Raw genomic sequence first — 18217 nt, 5'->3', positions numbered from 1 at the left:
TGGTGGCGCACACCTTTAATCCCAGCACTCGGGAGGCAGAGGCAGGCGGATCTCTGTGAGTTCTAGACCAGCCTGGTCTACAGAGCTAGTTCCAGAACAGGCTCGAAAGCCACAGAGAAACCCTGTCTCGAAAAAACAGAAAAAAACAAACAAACAAAAAAAGATTTATTTATTATATATACAACATTTCTTCCATGTATGCTTGCCAGAAGAGGGCACCAGATCTCATTATAGATGGCTGTGAACCACCATGTGGTTGCTGGGAACTGAACTCAGGACCTCTGGAAGAGCAGTCAGTGCTTTTAACCTCTGATCCATCTCTCCAGCACCACCATTTTTTTCTGATGGCATGTTTTCTTGCTAGATAATACTATTAATAATGGATTTGCCAGCATTTACTGCATAAATTACTAATTTTTTCCCATGTCTGTATATACTTTTTAAGTGTAAGTTTAAAATTCTTTAACTTTTCATAATTGTCTTCACATGACTTTTTTCCTTATTTGAGTGAGGTCTTAGTAAGTATAAGGTGCCATCAGAAGTTGTAAAGGATACACAATATATAAGTACAATATAAGCCGTTTTGGTTGGGGATGACAAAGTATTTACCTAGTATGCCCAAGGCTCTGGGTTCCAACCTAAGCACTGAAGAACAGTTACTAACCAGAGTTTGAAAGGTCTAAGAAGTAAAGCAGAAGGGTCAGGACAACTAGATACTGAGTAATAGAGTAAACTATAGCACTGCCTCCACAGGGTACTCTGGAAATCACACAGCTGGAAACAGTAGTGTAGAATAGAATCTAATAAGGATGGTTAGAAATTTGATAGGCACTGCTGATGGGGAAGGCATTCTGGTATTTGCAAAAAGGTATTGATTTGTTTTGGTTACAAACAGTGATTATGGGCATATGAAAAATACAGCTGGGAACAGCAAAATCTTAAGTTTTTGACTAAGAGCTGTGATGTTAAGAGCTGTGATGTTAGAATCACTGAAGGTCTTTAGCCAGGACCAATATCTTTCCACTGTGTATCTGAGTGAGGGAAAAGCATAAACGAACACTTAATGAATAGCAGGAATTCCTGCATATCCATGAAAAGTGGACAGTAAAGGTAGTAGAATGTATATGAAGAATGCTTACTGTTGACCAGGAGTCTTAATTCTTAGCATAATTATTACCTATGGCACGCAAAATTAAGGATCTCATTGAAGCAGAATTTCTTAGATCCTGGGTTTTCTTTAGATCTATAAATATTGTTTCACATTCTTTTACTCTTAAACAATATTTAGAGAAAAGAGAGAACATTAAAGGACACTTTTAAAAGTCTGCTTTTGGGCTGGAGAGATGGCTCAGTGGTTAAGAGCACTTCCTGCTCTTCCAGAGATCCTGAGTTCAATTCCCAGCAATTCACATGGTGCCTCACAACCATCTGTAAAGAGCTGGTGCCCTCTTCAGGCATACATGCAGACAGAACACTATGTACATAATAAATAAATCTTTAAAAAAAAGAATAAAAGTCTGCTTTCTTTAACATGTAGAATCTGGAGGTCAGAATCAGGTCCCCATGCTTGGCAGCAAGTGCCTTTACCCACTGGGCCATTGTACTAGCCCTCTCTTCTTTTCCCCCCTGTTGCTTACCATTTAGAGTTGGGGCATAAGCTTGTGGGAGGTCTTAGGTTAATTAGGAAAGACTGGTAAAATGGTGATGAGGTTGCCTTTGCTTAGACTGTTTTGTTGCTCATCAGTTTGTTTCCCATTAATACTGTTATTTATTTTTGGAAAGAGATTATAATTTTAGAACATTTGAAAATTTGCAAGCTGGGCATGGTGGCACATGCCTTTGATCCCCGCACTCGGAAGAAGTAGATGGAACTCTTGTGAGTTACAGGCCACCCTGATCTACAGAGGAAGTTTAAGAACAGCTACAGAGAAGCCCTGTCTCAAGAAACTGAGAGAGAGAGAGAGAGAGAGAGAGAGAGAGAGAGAGAGAGAGAGAGAGAGAGATATTGATTGGCAGATATCACTTTAAATTAATTGCTATTACACCTGGCAGTGGTGGCCACACGTTTAATCCCAGCACTTGGGAGACAGAGGCCTCTGTGAGTTCGAGCTCATCCTGGCCTATAGAGCTAGTTCAAGGACAGCTAGGGCTGTTACACAGAGAAATCCTGTTTCGAAACCCCTCCCCCAAAATTAATTAGACAAATAAATAATAGTAATTGCTATTTTGCTTTCAGTTTTGACTGACCAAGAATATTTAATTCTCAATATATCTTAGAATGTTTTTTTTACTGTTTTGTAATTTAGAAATTGCTGTATTCATTTTAGATGACAGCATGGATCCTTTTTGGCCAGCATTACACTGTTTCATGGTGATTCTGGATCGCCTTGGATCAAAAGTGTGGGGTCAACTTATTGACCCCATTGAAGCGTTTCAAACCATTATTAACAATGTGAGCTACAACAGAGAGATCCAAAATATACGGAAAAACTCCATAAGGTTGGTTAAATGTCAAAATTTAAAATAATGTATTGTAACTGATTTACCAAGGAGACTTTTTCCTCTCCTTCAATCCCTTCATTTCAGTAATTTCTATTTATTTTTAATATTTAAGGACCAAGTCAGAACCGGAGCCACATTTTGATGATATGGTGACGTGCAGCCAGATTGTCTATAACTATAATCCTGAAAAGACCAAAAAGGTATATAATATTTTAAAAGTTGAAGTGACACTGCAGAGACAGTGTTTTGTGTAGTGATTGGGTGCTGACTCTGTGATGTAGTAGTGTGAATCCACTATTCCATAAAGACCCTTTAATGGGGAGCATGAACTCTAACCACAGTAGAAGATTTTGGTAGAAGTAGTAGTAATAATCAGTCTCAACTGAAGGGAAGGTTAGAGTATATGGTGTTTTCTCAAAACAGTTTTATAATTCAAGTTGCTTATATAGTTGACCAGAAGAGTAAAGCTGTAGAGTGTATTCCTTTTCTACAGTTTGGGTGTTGATAATACTTACCATGATACTTGATTATCTGAATGTTTATTATTTTTTCGTTTTAGGATTCAGGGTGGAGATCAGCCATTTGTCCAGATTATTGTCCTAACATGTATGAAGAAATGGAAACGTTAGCCAGTGTCCTTCAATCAGATATTGGTCAAGACATGCGTGTTCATAACAGTACCTTTCTGTGGTTCATACCTTTTGTTCAGTCACTCATGGATCTTAAGGATTTGGGTGTAGCTTACATTGTAGAAGTTATTCATCATCTATACTCTGAAGTCAAAGATGTCCTCAACCAGACAGATACTGTGTGTGACAAAGTCACTGAATTTTTTATTCTGATTTTAGTGTCTGTGATTGAACTGCATAGAAATAAAAAGTGCTTGCATCTGCTGTGGGTGAGTTCTCAGCAGTGGGTAGAAGCTGTTGTCAAGTGTGCCAAGCTTCCTACCACTGCATTTGCACGAAGTTCTGAGAAGTCACCTGGAAATATCCCTAAAGGAGCAGCAATAATACCACCATTGACATTGCATTCAGTGCCCTCTAGCTCTGTTCAGCTTGCTTGTGTGCAGTTGATTAGGGGACTCCTCAAAGAAGGTTATCAGCTTGGTCAGCAAACACTTTGTAAGCGCTTCTGGGATAAACTTAACTTATTCCTTCGAGGAAATTTATCTCTGGGTTGGCAGTTGTCTACTCAAGAAACCCATGACTTGCAAATGTGTTTAAAACAAATAATTAAAAACATAAAATTCAAAATGCCCCAGTATAGCACTTTTGGGGATCTGACTTCTACATGTAAAACTTCTCCATCTTTTAAAGAAGAAAGTGAACAAACAGACAGGAAGCCTAAAAGAGACTTTTATTGCCCGGAATATTGCAGCCCCACATCTTCTAAAGAATCAGAGAAAGCTGACAGCAATCAGGTATTGATTAAAGCAGATAATACAGAAGAGGAGGGCATCAAGCAGCATTACATTGATTTGAATGAAGACGAGCCTCTTCCAGCTGAGTTGTGCTTGAAGGGGAAGAGTGAGGCCCCTTTTTTTGGACGTGTTCAAGAGCAAGTTAAAGTAAGCACAGAGAAGTCTGTAAAAGAAAACTCTTCATATACACTACAGAATAATACTTTAAGAAATGGCCTAGAATGGGAATGTGACAGAGGAGTAATAATATCAATGCATTCATTGACTAATTCTAGCATGGATTCTGTGGAAAAGGTATCTACATCAAATGAAGATGTCTCAGTAAAGAATGAAACTATTGGCCAAAACTCAAAACCAAAGTCTAAAGCACAGAAGGATGAGATTTGTGCAAAGTTATCACATGTCATAAAGAAACAACACAGGAAAAGTACTTTGATCAATAATACTATTAGTCTAGAGGAAAATGCAGCCTTGTCTGACCTTGAGAACTCCTGTTCAGGAATAGATAGACGGTTTCTAAAGGAAGATACTGTCAAACATGATGTGTCTGTAGACCCTGTTTCAGATGATGAACATGGAGAGCAAAATTCTCATAAGAGTTCATTGTTAAAAAAGAAACAGTTAAAAAGCGAGGAGTTAGATAATTCTGATGGGAAAAAGTGTCAAACCCAGGAATGCCATGCTGCTGCTGATTTGTTACCAGTTACTGATAGACTGGTGAAGAAAACTTCATATGAGGGTCCTGAAAAGGTTGAAGTTGAATCAAGAGATAAGGAAATAAAGAGTACAGTGATGACTTCTAACATGGTAAAAGGAGAGGTGCCTCATGGCAATAGCAAGCCTTTGGTAACAGGTCCTCAAATAGACCCTTGTAACATAGCTTTAATAGCTCAAACCACTGTTATTCAATTTCCATCAGGTTCAAGTAAAAGTCCATCCCAGCTACAAAGAAAAGATGATATAAGATGTTTGACAGCTAACCCAAACAGTGCTGATACCTGCCACGAGCAAGTTATTGTTATTTCAGATTCTGATGAAGATGATGATGAGAGAAGTCATGGCATTGAGAAACACATCAAACAGGACAAAGTATACATGGAGAAAGAATGTCCAGAGCAGCATGGGTCAGTAGTCAATAGCATTGTGGAACATATAAAGGAAGAAGAAACAAAGTACCCTATTGAATTTGAAGACTCTGAATCTCAGGTTTTTGAGTTTGAAAGTTGTTCTGAAGTGTTCTCAGTTTGGCAAGATCATAAAGTAGACAGTAAGAACTCCCTTCAAGAGGAAGGAAGAAGCTATCTAACTCATGTAGCTGATAGTACAAATGATAATTTGGGTTGTGGTGTAGACTCTGTGTCTGAAGAGGTTGTTATAAATGAAGCAGAGGATATTGAAGAGCATAGAGAACCACACAGTAGTGTTTCTGTTGAGGGATTTTGTAAAACCGGAGGAAAACATAAGAGAAAACAGTGTAAAAGAGTTACAACTGAAGATGCTCAGAAATCTTCATTTTCCTTCATAGCTGAGCAATCGACTGATGACAGAGATCTTTCTGGAAGTGATTTAAAAAGCACAGACATAGGGACGTCAGCTCTCAGTTCAAGTGTTGAGAGAGATTCTGCAGTTTCACTGATGTCTACAAAGCTTCATACTCACTCTAAACCTGTCAGGAAAGTTCCAGCTTCTAAGGCGATTAAGAAAACCTATTTAGACACCAAAAGAGGTCGGAGTAAGAGTTTATGTTACATCAGCTGTAGAACATCTCCTGCTGTTGTGCCACCAAAGAAATTTCGCCAGTATCCCCAGCCATCTTCAGTGCCTGAAAAGCTTGGTCTAAGAAAAGGTCCCCGGCGGGCATTTGAGTTGTCTCAGAGGTCTTTGGAGTCTACATCCCAATTACGTCAACATGGTAAGACTGTTGGAGTAGTTAACGTCCCCAGAAAGGCTAAAATAATTCAATCCTTAAGAAATAAGAAGTTGATGACAAGCCAGGAAATTCAGTTTCAAAAACTTAGTAGAAGCAGATCACATAAAAAACGAGACCTTGATTACAAAAATACTGATACTGTGAGAATAGTGCTGGGTTCTGATGTACTTGTACCAGACTCTGATGGGCCAGATAATCATAGAGGAAGTGAGCCACCTGCCAACAGTAATGAAAAGCAATTAGCAAAGTGCATGCCTTCTAAACCAGAAGTGGCAGAAGCCATTTCCTGTCCTCAGGTGATGGATATAGCTGGTCTTGTGAACCAGTGTGAGTCTGGAGTGTCAAGTGAAGGAGTACCGACAGATGAGGACCCTGTGGATGAAGATGCTGTGAAAGCTACAGAGCCAGAATCTGGTAGTGATACAGATGATGACAATTTATTCCTAACACAACATGATCCTCTAGATATGGATCTGTGCTCACAGATGGAAAATAAACCAATTATAGTGGCTCATAAAGATACAATTCGGAGAGAAGATTTTGTAAGTCAGCCTCAGTTGGAGTCTTTGAATGTCACAAAGTGTAAGTACAAAGACTGTGTTGAATCCACGATAAACCAGGGTGAATACTGCCCAAGACACTCTGAAGCTAAACCAGCAGATGACGATGTGTTTCGTAAACCCCTTTCTGTACCCAGGCCCTCAAGACGTACTACTACCAAGATATTTAGCTCAAGCAGTGCTTCACGAACTGCCAATTTTTCCAAGTCTTTGGAAAGTACCATTCTTCAGTCAGCACTAAAAAAGCCAAATGTGGCACAGCCTAATTTGAAGGTGACACCACCCTCTTCCCTGGTGTCTCAGAAGCCAGTGGCTGAGGTGAAAAGTTTATGCAATATTTCTCATTTTCGGACTCCAGGCAGTTCCATCAGACATAGTTACAAGCCTATACTTATTGAGACCAAGCCTATGTCAGCTTCTTCTCGAGTGAATATTCCCTTACCATCACAGCCTATCTTTGACACCTTCATTAAGGAGGTCTTAAAATGGAAATACCAAATGTTTTTGAACTTTGATAAATGTGGCGCCCCAGCAAGTCTCTGTCAATCTATCTCAAGATCTGTTCCCGTCCAATTTCAAGATTATGCAGAGTATTTTAATGTTTTTCTCCCTTTGATTATATTGAATACTTTTGAAACAGTAAGTATGCTTTAATTCTTTCCCCTTCTATAGATAAAAAATCAAAGAAATGCTTATGAGCATATAGTCCATCTTATGTTTGAGTATGTACTCATTTCAGTGAGAAGGTATTGGAGGGCTTTGAGTTAGTATTTAGACCAGGGAGTAATAAGTATATTCCTTATACATCCTTGGTTGTTGGTAGAGAATGAACGGTAGAAAGGCTAACAACAGATCTAGCAAACCACTTACAGGTTGGTTACATCAACTTGGGGAGAGAATGATGGTGGCTTTGTTTCGGTAGTAACTGTGGAGATGGAAAGGCCACAGTTTAGAATATATGACTTAACTTGAGGTTGGTAAAATGGCTCTGATTTGAGCCTTAACCTGGTTAGGTTGTAATGTTTACTCTCCCAGGAGCGGGGAAGAGCCTCCTGAGTACACGCCTCCCCTTGACATGGCAGGAAAGCTCCTGTTGCATATTTTAGTCAAAAGGAAGGGATAGTATGAAGACGGGCTGTCCTGAGGAATGACTGTTTGGTTAACTTTGAGCAGAAGCAGATCAGCACCAGGAGTCATTGATGAACAGTTACATGAGAGGAATTACAGACCAGTTGCAGATTTTGCCACTTAGTCAAAATGTTACTATAAAAACAAAATCCTTGGGGGCTGGAGAGATGGCTCAGAGGTTAAGAGCACTGCCTGCTCTTCCAAAGGTCCTGAGTTCAATTCCCAGCAACCACATGGTGGCTCACAACCATCTGTAATGATGTCTGGTGCCCTCTTCTGGCCTGCAGGCATACACACAGACAGAATGTTGTATACATAATAAATAAATAAATATTTAAAAAAAAAACAAAAACAAAATCCTTAAGGTCCCAAATTTTTTTTTTTGTTGTTGTTGTTGTTTTTTTTAAGTGTAAAATAGCCTTTTTTCACTAGCATTTTCTTTTGTAAATTTGGACTTACGATCGCCAAAGATACTTCTGAGTTTGATTTGAGTCTTTGGAAGACTGGTAGGTGTGACACAGAAATTGACAGGAAGAATCCTTGTGCAAATACCCAGAGACTGAGGAAAATATAGGTCAAATATAGGTCTCATTGTGAAGTGGGTGCTACCAGCAAGATGTAGTAGCAGCAGATACTTCCACAGTGAACTGGATCAGGGCCCCAGGTGCCTGCTGGCCATGAAAAGTAGTCTATTTCAACTGAGGAACAGTAGTTTTAGCCTTTAGAAGTGCAGTTAACAAATAGAAGCAAACATGGCTAATGGCTACTGAATTGAACAGGTCACAGTTTTGAACAATTGCATTAAACCACACAACCTGATTTTTAGACTTTGACTTGGGATTCTGTTCTACTTTCCCTGTAGCTCAGTTTAGGAAGTTTTGCTGTATGTTCTTTATTTCTTAGTTTGCTTTTATTCCTTTATGTAGGTGGCACAGGAATGGTTCAACTCTCCAAATAAAAAGAATTTCTATCATTTGCATTTACGAAAATTTCCAGCCGACTATAAAAAATACTGGGAGTTTATGAGTAAGTTCATATGCAACTTGAAATATATGATGTGACCATTGGAAATTTCTACTTGAGAAGAGGTGTCAGGGACTGGTAAGGTAACCCAGTGGGACAAGCTCTTACAGCCTCCAGCAGTACTGTAGACAGACTGGCAGCAGCCAGTGATCAGATGAAGATAGCCATGTAAATTATCTCATTTAGCTTGATTACAATGATACAATAAGGCAGAAAACATTATTTGAGATAAAAAGAAATGCTCAGTTGAGTTAAACAGGCATTTTAGCGCATTGTACATGATACGTAGACTGTGAATAGCTGAGAAGTGAATATTTCATAGACAAATGATTTTCTTTCTTTCTTTTTTTTTTTTGAGACAGGATCTTGCTTTATCACCCTGGCTGGCCTAGAACTCATTAGTCACCTCAAATTCACAAAGCTCTGCTTGCCTCTGCCTCCTGAGTGCTGAGATTTAAGCACTTTTTGCACTATTGAATCAACAAAGAGGAACAATAAAAGTAAAATAACAATAGAAATAAGTGATGTTTCTTCTGCACCAAATACACAGTATAATTCACCAAGATCCTACTACATTTATGGTAAAACTGGCTTAGTAGTTCTTGAACTCTTGTGTATTGTGAGTAGAGCAAACATAGGAGTATATTGATATTGTTAGGAAATGGCTTTTTTTTTTTTTTTTTGGTTTTTCGAGACAGGGTTTCTCTGTGGTTTTGGAGCCTGTCCTGGAACTAGCTCCTGTAGACCAGGCTGGCCTCGAACTCACAGAGATCCACCTGCCTCTGCCTCCCAAGTGCTGGGATTAAAGGCGTGCGTCACCACCGCCCTGCTAGGAAATGGCTTTCAAGAGAGGAGGGTTAATAGAGTGGTGTAAGGTGATAAACCTTGGCATTTGAATTAGAAAAACTGACTATTTGATACAACTTTAGAATTCAAAGAGATGTAAAACTTAGAGTCCACATATAATTTTCAGCAAACCTTTTGTTTGTTTTTGAGACTGGGTTTCTCTGTAGCTCTGGATCCTGTCCTGGAACTTTTGTAGTCTAGGCTGGCATTGAACTCACAGAGATCTGCCTGCCTCTGCCTCCCGAGTGCTGGGATTAAAGGTGTATGCCACCATTGCCCGGCTCAGCAAACCTTTTTACTGTGTTAACATTTTGCATATATGGATATGAAACCAGGATTAGTGTTGCTGTAATACTGAGTATGAGACCTCATTCATACCATAGCATGGTTCCACTAATGTCTGTTTTCTGTCCTGGGATTTAGAGTTCAACATCAGTAGTTGTACTGTCTTCTGAGTGTTCAGTGTTCTAGAAAAGCTAGTTCCTTAGCCTGTCTTACTTTGTGTCTTTGATGCCTAAAAAAACATTGCTCCATTAGTTTGTAGAACACTCCCTTTGTTTCCCAGATGTTGCCTTAGACTTGAGGTTTTGTGATTTTGGTAAAAATAGAGCAGGAGGATGGCTTTTCTTGGTGAAGATCGATTCTGATGCCTTGGTTGCTGAGTATCTCTGTGAAGTCACTGTTTTCCATCTGTGATCAACAACCTCTCGAGTGAGCTTTTCTTTCTTCCCTGTTTTTATTTTTAATTTCTTTGTTTTGTGGTCTGGGATTAGAACTCAGGACCTTTGCTTTATACCACTGAGCTATACTTCTAACACATATTTGAAATTTCTTGTTCACAATAGTTTTCTCAACCCAAATATGGCTAGGTTTATTTCAGTATTTTCTGTGTGTGTGTAGACTAAGTTGGCCTTAAACTCAGAGGTTCACCTGCCTCTGCCTCCACACTCATTTACAACTATCATTTCTCCCTTGTTTAAAATGCCATACGTTCTGTGTTGGCATGGTGTAGGGGCAGACACCTTTAATCCCAGCACTTGGGAAGCAGAGGCAGGTTGAGTTTTGTTTTTTTGTTTTTTTTTTTTTTTTTTTGGTTTTTCGAGACAGGGTTTCTCTGTGGCTTTGGAGCCTGTCCTGGAACTAGCTCTGTAGACCAGGCTGGTCTCGAACTCACAGAGATCCGCCTGCCTCTGCCTCCCGAGTGCTGGGATTAAAGGCATGCGCCACCACCGCCCGGCTGCAGGTTGAATTTAAGGCCAGCCTGGTCTACAAAGCTAGTTCCAGGACAGCTAGGGCTACAAAGAGAAACCCTATCTAGGTGGATGAGAGGGGAGAGTTCCTCTGTCGTCTTTAATTTAAATTAGCTTTGCCTCTGAAGTGTCTGAAAGTAAATGTTTTTCATTGGAACATTTGTTAGTATGCTGGATCTATTTCTGATATTGTCTAATACCTAGAAAGGTATTTAGTGATTGATTGATTTCTTTTCACTTTTGAGATCATGAGAATTTTTTATATATAAAATTGCAAGTTCAAGCCTGGTGGGATAGCTCAGTGGATGAGGCCCCAAGCTGCCAAGTCTGGTTTGAGTTTGAGATCATGGGAGAAGGAGAGAAAGGACCCCTCCAAGCTTTCCTCTGACATTCATCCCACCCTCCAATTGTGTGTACATTGACACAGATAAAGAAAACAACCTTTATAAAGTTTTCGTTTGGGGCATGAAAGGTGGCTCAGTGGTTAAAAGCAGGTATTACTCTTAAAGAGGATCCAAGTTCAGTACCCAGCACTTGAACCAGGTTGGCCTAAAACTCATAGAGATCTGCCTGCCTTTGCTTCCCAAGTGCTGGGATTAAAGATGTGCGCCACCCCTACCTGGCTCTTTTTATAATTTTTAATTACTTTGTTGTTGTTGTTGTTGTTTTGTTTTTGTTTTTCTGGACAGAGTTTCTTTGTGTAGTCCCTGGTTGACCTGGAACTCTAAAGATGAGCTAGCCTGTTTCTGCCTGGAATTTAAAGACATGCCCCACCACCGCACATCTGATTTTTTTTTTTTTTTTTTAAAGCCCTCTGAGCCCAGTTGGTGTGCCCTTTCTGTGCCTGGATATGGGGCCATCCACTAGAGTCTCTGGAATCTTACCAGTGTTCATTCTCCTAAAGAAAAGTGACCCTTGCTCCCTTAGAAGCTATCAACTGCCAGGAACAACTCAGCTTGTGGTGGTACCTATGGAGCCTGTCTGCTTTCATTGCTGGAGTTCTGAATTGGTTTGATCTTTTGCAGGTCATGTATAGGCTACCACAAGTGCTACTTTTATGATTTGCACTCAGTATTTTTACATTTTCATTGACTTATATCGCCCTTTTAATAAACAGAATACATCAGGACTTTAATCCACTTGTACTTTGGAGCTTAGTACAAAGGTTTAATTTCTTATAAGTTGATTTTGAAATCTGTTAAGAGTTGCATAAATCCTAATTTTTGTTTCATAGTTTACCTGGAGGAATCTGAACTAGCTAAACAGCTTCATCCAAAGGAAAACGATCTGGTGTTTTTGGTTCCTGAGAGTCTAAATAGAGAGGAGAAAGATATGGACGAGAATGACATGCAAGATCGAAATGCCTATTACTGTGGTTATGTTCATAAGTTTCGCCGTACTTCAGTCAGTAAGTAAATGAGGCGTCAGCAAGGAGATTGTCTCATTTTCTGTACACTGTGCTTCCTTAGCCCTGTATTTTGTTATATTCCGGGTTGATCACTTACCATTTAGATTTTTTTTCTACTTAAGATCTTTGTTTACTGCTTACTACTTAAAAACTTTAAAATTATGTGTATGTAGGTATGTGCACATGAGTGGAGGTGACTGCTGAGGCTAGACATGCTGGCTTCCCTTGGAGCTGGAGTTAGGCAGTTATGAGCTGCCCAGCATGGGTGCTTAAAAAACTAACTCAGGTTTTCTGGAAGAGCAGTATATGCTCTTAACCATTGAGCCATGTCTGCAGCCTTAAGCTTTATTTTAATGTCCTCTTCTGATGCATTCTTCCATCTATCGTTTTTTTTTTTTAAACTTTTTATTTATTTAACTTTATTATGTCCGTTGGTGTGAAGGTGTCAGATCTCATGGAACTGCATTTTCAGACAGTTGTGAGCTGCCATGTGGGTGCTGGGAATTGAACCCGGGTCCTCTGGAAGAGCACTCAGTGCTCTTAACCGCTGAGCCATCTCTCCAGCCCCCTATCTATCGTTTTTACATATCATTTTAAGTCATCTGTTTAATAAGTCACATTCTAACCTTAGTTTTATGACTAATTGCTATTTAGAACAAATAATTTATTACCAGGTAGCTTGAGCTTGGAAATTTACTGCCCATCACTTTCATTGCTTTGTAGAGATTTCTCCTCGTAGCTTTAATTTAAAACATCTTCCAAGCAATGTGTTTTATTTTTCTTCACATTTGTAGTGTTCTTCAAAGGTGGTCAGAATTATTCCTTCTTACTAATGGAAGCTATGGTTCAGAAATACTATGTAACCACGATTGTTTCCTAACACTAATCTGCAATTCAGAATTGAAGCTTTTTTTTTTTTTTAAAGTAGGCCTCTCTATATTGTCCCAGCTGTTTTTGAGCTCTTAGGTTAAAGTAATCCTTCTCCTGCTTCAGCCTCAAGAAACTGCTGCTATAGTTTGTATAGCATGTAGTTGTGGTTTACTGCGAAGGCCACATCTTTTTCAGTCTTCCCTTTTGACAGCCCTTTTGACTTTTATTCTTATTTATATGAAGAAAAGATTATTTCCTGATTCTTCAGCCTTATTGTATCATGTTTTCAAAGTTGCATTGATCCTCCTGAGACTGTCCCACCAAGCTGCATTCTAACTGATATGCCAAGTTTAGCTCGATTCTGATGGAGGAAAGTCATTGGTTGATTTAATAAAGAAGCTGCTTGACCTGATAGGTTAGAACTAGGAGGGAGGAGCAGAATGCTGGGCGGAAGAGGAAGTGAGGTCAGAGACTCCACAGCTCTCCTCTCAGAGAGACAAGATGCTCCACTCCTGCGGGCAGAGGCGAGAGCTCTGTTCTCTGAGGCACACGCGATGAAGCTCCTACCCAGGATGGACGTAGGTTAGAATCTTCCCGGTAAGCGCACCTTGGGGTGCGACACATATGATTGGAAATGGGCTAGTCCAGGTGCGAGAGTTAGCCGAGAAAAGGGCTAGAGCTAAAGAGTCAAGCAGTGATTAAAAGAATACAGTGTCCGTGTAATTATTTCGGGGCATAAGCTAGCCGGAGGCGGCCGGGGTGCGGCTGGGGTGCTGGGGCCCCGCCGCACCTATTACTACACGATTCAGTGTTTTTCTGTGTAACCCTGGCTGTCTTGGAATGCACTTTGTAGACTAGGCTGGCCTTGAGCTCCTGGGTGCCTTATCCTGATTCTTTGTGTGGAAGATTTTCAGCAGAGTTATGGGACTTAATTTTTGCTTTTGACTCTTGAAAATAATTAACATTTGCCAAATTTATAATCATCAAATTTACAATTATTTCTTTTCTTGAAATCCTTTTAGTTCAAAATTGTTGAATCTCTGTATTTGAAAAGCTATAGTTTAAATCCTTGTGTTCATTTCTGGTCCTTTGTGTCTTTCACAACTACTTCTTCATTTCAGGTTGACTGATTGTTTATGTCCATTTTACCCTACATCCAGCCATCATCACATCTGTCACTTTTCCCATAGCACTTTATTCTTTTTGTTTGGGCTTTTTTTTTTTTTTTTTGAGTCAGGGTTTCTCTATGTAGCCACTGGCTGTCCTGGAACTCAGATCTGCCTGCTTTGTCTCTCCCGAGTGCTGGGATTAAAGGTATGCACTACTACACCCAGTATCTAGCTCTTAATTCTTGGTTTGTAGTAAGAAGTGAATTTTTTTTCCTAGTTTTAGTTTTTCAAGATAGCATTTCTCTGTGGAAAAACCTTTGTCAACCAGGCTAGCCTCAAACTCAGAGATCCTCTTGACTGGGATTAAAGGGCTGGGATTAAAGTCGTGTGCCACCACACACAGTTGGGAAGTTACTATTTTTTAATGGATGAGGCAGAGCCTGTTATCTATACAGAGACAACATATGTGTTCCTACCTAAGTGAATAGCATTCTGAGTCATTATTGTGTTACCCAGAACTCTACAAAAACACTCCATTTTGCTCTTTATCTTGTAATACATGCCTTCCTACTTTTCCTTCCAGCTGTACTGGCTCTGCCTCCCTATATTTGAGTTACTCCCAGCACACTTCTACCTCCTATTCTCTGTGCTTGGTGAATCTTTGCTTGTAGCTCTCTTTTCCTCAAAGGAATAAAGCTTTCAAAATCCTTATTTCACATCTCTGCTCAGTATCATTTTGTCAGGAAGACACTGGCCAGCTTGTCCACCTCTGTACCCCCATTCCTTTCTCATCCCATCTCTGCTTCTCCATGAGCAGTCACTACTGTCTGACATATTTATTTGACATTTTTCTTTGAAGGACAGGAATATTGGTTTTTTTTTTTTTAAGTGAAAACTACAGGTTCATTTCATTTGCAACAATTCCATACAGTTCTCTATCAGCTGTTCAAGTGTAAAACTCAACTCCACAAAACCCAAGACCAACTCATGTGTAAAATAAATGAGAATAATTTTACGTTTAGCAAGTATAAGTGGCTTATTTAAGTACATCATATAAAATACAAGTTCTAAACACATGTGACTAACTTTTTCTCACTGATGGCTTTTCTCCTCTTTGATTATAGTGAACAGTGGAAAAACTGAGTGTTCCTTGTGCATCCAGACACAAGATAACTTGGCAGCCAGACTACAGGAACTTACAAAATGTTTTGTAATCAGTTCTCTAGTAACCACACAGAGAAAATTGAAAGCCATGTCTTTGTTGAGCGGTCGGAACCAGTTGGCCAGAGCTGTTCTAAATCCAAACCCCATGGACTTCTGTACCAAAGACCTATTAACGACAACATCTGAAAGAATTGTGAGTGCTTATTTGAATGGCGCTAGGGAAAGTGAGAGAACTTTTAACAGGATACTTTTAGCTGTTGAGTGGTCCTGTATGCTTGTGCACAGTGGTGTTTAGTTCCCTTCAGTTTTGCAAGGTGTACAAGTGGGTTAGCTTATGTCTGGCTAAGCATAAGACAGTAAAGAGGGTGTGCCGAAAGAGCACCATTCTGCTGGTTGGTTGTGGCAAATGCCTTTAATCCCAGCACATAGGAGACAGAAGCATGTAGATCTGAGTTCGAGGACAGCCTGGCCAACAGAGCAAGTTTCAGGACAGTCAGGGCTATACAGAGAAACCCTGTCTCCAAAAAACCAAGAAAAGAAAAAACCCCACCATTCAACTGTTCTTTAGCATCTGCTTCACTGTTTATTGGGTGTGCACCATTCAGCAATTGTTCACAGGTTTTGTGGCGGGAGTTTTGCATTTGAATATTGGTGGAAAACCATGGGATTGTTGTAAATGAAGGGATGAACCTGTAGTTTTCACTGTAAAAATTATATATATAGTTTAGAAAATGAGAAAGGACATATAAAGGGAAACAAGTATTTCTAAACCCTCATTTTATATGCAACTTGTATATGTTGCATACTTAGGCTTTTGTGGTCATTATCCAATCATTTTGCACCTTAGAATCTTAGTTTAATGAGTTAGAGAGGTCAGGAGTATTGGCTATTCAAATCGAAAGTAAAACTGAAGCTTCAATGTGGTTTGCTATGAAAACTATTTTTCAGTGTGTGACATTGTATTAGGAAAGACATATTCCTAGAATCCTTCACTGTGTAAGCAGAAAATTGACTAAAGGGAAATAATCAGAATAATTCCAAAAGAAAAGCTTATGTAAAAAATTTATTGTCATATTTGTATGACTACAGGCTGAAGCCTGTAGATATTAATTAGTAATTAATAACTGATTAGATTTCCTCTAGTTGTGAAATCATTAGGTCAGTTACTTAGACACTTGTTTTGTTTGCCATAGAGGAAGAAAGTTGAACGAATGCTGTTCATTACTTCTCCCATGTGTTATCACAGAAAGAACTCACTACACATCTTCTCTATAGATTAACTACCTAAAAGACTTCAATGAAGATCAAAAGAAAGCCATAGAAACTGCATATGCAATGGTGAAACACTCACCATCTGTTGCCAAAATCTGTTTGATTCATGGACCACCTGGAACAGGAAAATCAAAAACCATTGTTGGTCTCTTGTACCGCTTATTGACAGAGGTGGGTGTGACACTGTTAGCCTGTACTTGGCTTGACCTGAATTAAGAGGCACGTGAGTATTAAAGTGCCCTTCCCTTTTATTTGTGTATTTGAAAAGCTTTATTATTATTATTATTATTACTGTTTTTAATTTTGTGTATATGTGTGTTTTGCCCATATGTATGTCTATATAGCATGTATGCAGTGCTTACAGAGATCAGAAGATATCTGATTCTTCTGGAACTTGCGGGTCATGATTTGGGTGCTGGGAATTGAACCTGAAACCTCTGGAAGAGCAGTCAGTGCTCTTTTACTGCTGAGCCTTTTCTCCAGCCTTTTGAATGTATTCTTGAGCTAAATGTTGGTTGGACTGACTATTATATAATGGTGAAATAAATAAAAGTAAGGCATAGAGCATCCAAACAGTTGTGATAAACTTTATGCCAGTAAAGTCTTGTTTTTTGTTGCTTCTTGACAGGGTTTCTCTGTACAACATCCCTGACTGTTTTGGAACTTGCTCTGTAGGCCAGGCTGGCCTCAAACTCCTCCTCCTACCTCTGCCTCTCGAGTGCTGGGATTAAAGGCATGCTCCACCACTACCTGGCTTCAACTTGCTTTTGTTTGTTTGTTTCTCTGGTACTGGGATTGAAGTCCAGGGTCTTGCATGTCCTCATAAGTGCTGTGCAATGTGCCCCTGCATCCCATACCACAGTACCTTTCATACTGTGGGAGGAATAGATGCTTTGCTTTAACCATTGTGAGAATTTGCAAGCAGACAAAGATTTGAATCCCAAGACTAGAGCTTATTGTTGTTTGTCTGCTGTATGACAAATTGTAGAACCAGAGAAAGGGCCACTCAGATGAAAACTTCAATGCCAAAATCAAGCAAAACCGAGTCCTCGTGTGTGCACCTTCCAATGCAGCTGTTGATGAACTTATGAAAAAAATCATCCTTGAATTCAAAGAAAAATGTAAAGACAAGAAGAATCCTATGGGTATGATACTCTTGCTCTGTTTTTTCTTTTCGTCTTTATTTTCCTTAATATCTGACACTGCCTTTTATCAGTTAATATCAGAGTCAGTTGCAAGTAACAGAAACTGCACATGGGCTAGCTTAAGCATGATAGACATTTGGTTCCAGTTCAAAAAGCTTAGGGGACTGATTAGTATGGGCACTAGTTCCTGTTGTGCAGAGTCTGCAGTGAACCATATTCTTCTGTCCTGGTGCCTTACTGTGTTGTGACCCCCATTTGTTAGTGTACCTCTTGGTGAGGGATAGCTGTTAGACCTACAAATCCCATCCCCGAGAATGAGGAAAGGTAAAATGACAAAGGGAACAAATGAGCTGTCTGTTCAGGAGTGTTCCTAGATACTATAATATCATCTCTGTGTACTCCCTTTCACTGCAAATTACATGGGCATGTCTGAAAGATGACATGTTTGTCCTTTCTTTGCATATGTGTACCTAATACAGGGTTCATTTCCTCCAGAAGTTATTACATTGCCAGTTTATAGCCAAACTCTTTCCTTTTGGCCATGTATTTGGTTTTTTTTTTTTTTTTTTTTTTTTTTTTTTTTTTTT

At 39.5% G+C, this 18217-nt stretch overlaps 1 protein-coding gene across 1 annotated transcript in view; it reads left to right on the top strand.

The window, feature by feature from the left end:
* Setx (senataxin) overlaps positions 1-18217 on the top strand; it is a 54963-nt gene that overhangs the window by 10507 nt on the left and 26239 nt on the right. Inside the window, exons 5-12 of the mRNA XM_013345885.2 lie at positions 2328-2499; positions 2615-2702; positions 3062-7054; positions 8470-8569; positions 11897-12070; positions 15174-15406; positions 16489-16656; positions 17474-17630. Of these exons, the coding sequence (XP_013201339.1) occupies positions 2328-2499; positions 2615-2702; positions 3062-7054; positions 8470-8569; positions 11897-12070; positions 15174-15406; positions 16489-16656; positions 17474-17630 (5085 nt within the window). The remainder of the gene's footprint in view (positions 1-2327; positions 2500-2614; positions 2703-3061; positions 7055-8469; positions 8570-11896; positions 12071-15173; positions 15407-16488; positions 16657-17473; positions 17631-18217) is intronic.

Source organism: Microtus ochrogaster, chromosome 4 (genome assembly GCF_000317375.1).
Source record: "Microtus ochrogaster isolate Prairie Vole_2 chromosome 4, MicOch1.0, whole genome shotgun sequence".
In the NCBI taxonomy this organism is placed as follows: Eukaryota; Metazoa; Chordata; class Mammalia; order Rodentia; family Cricetidae; genus Microtus; species Microtus ochrogaster.
This window is presented reverse-complemented; position numbering and strand designations above follow the sequence as displayed.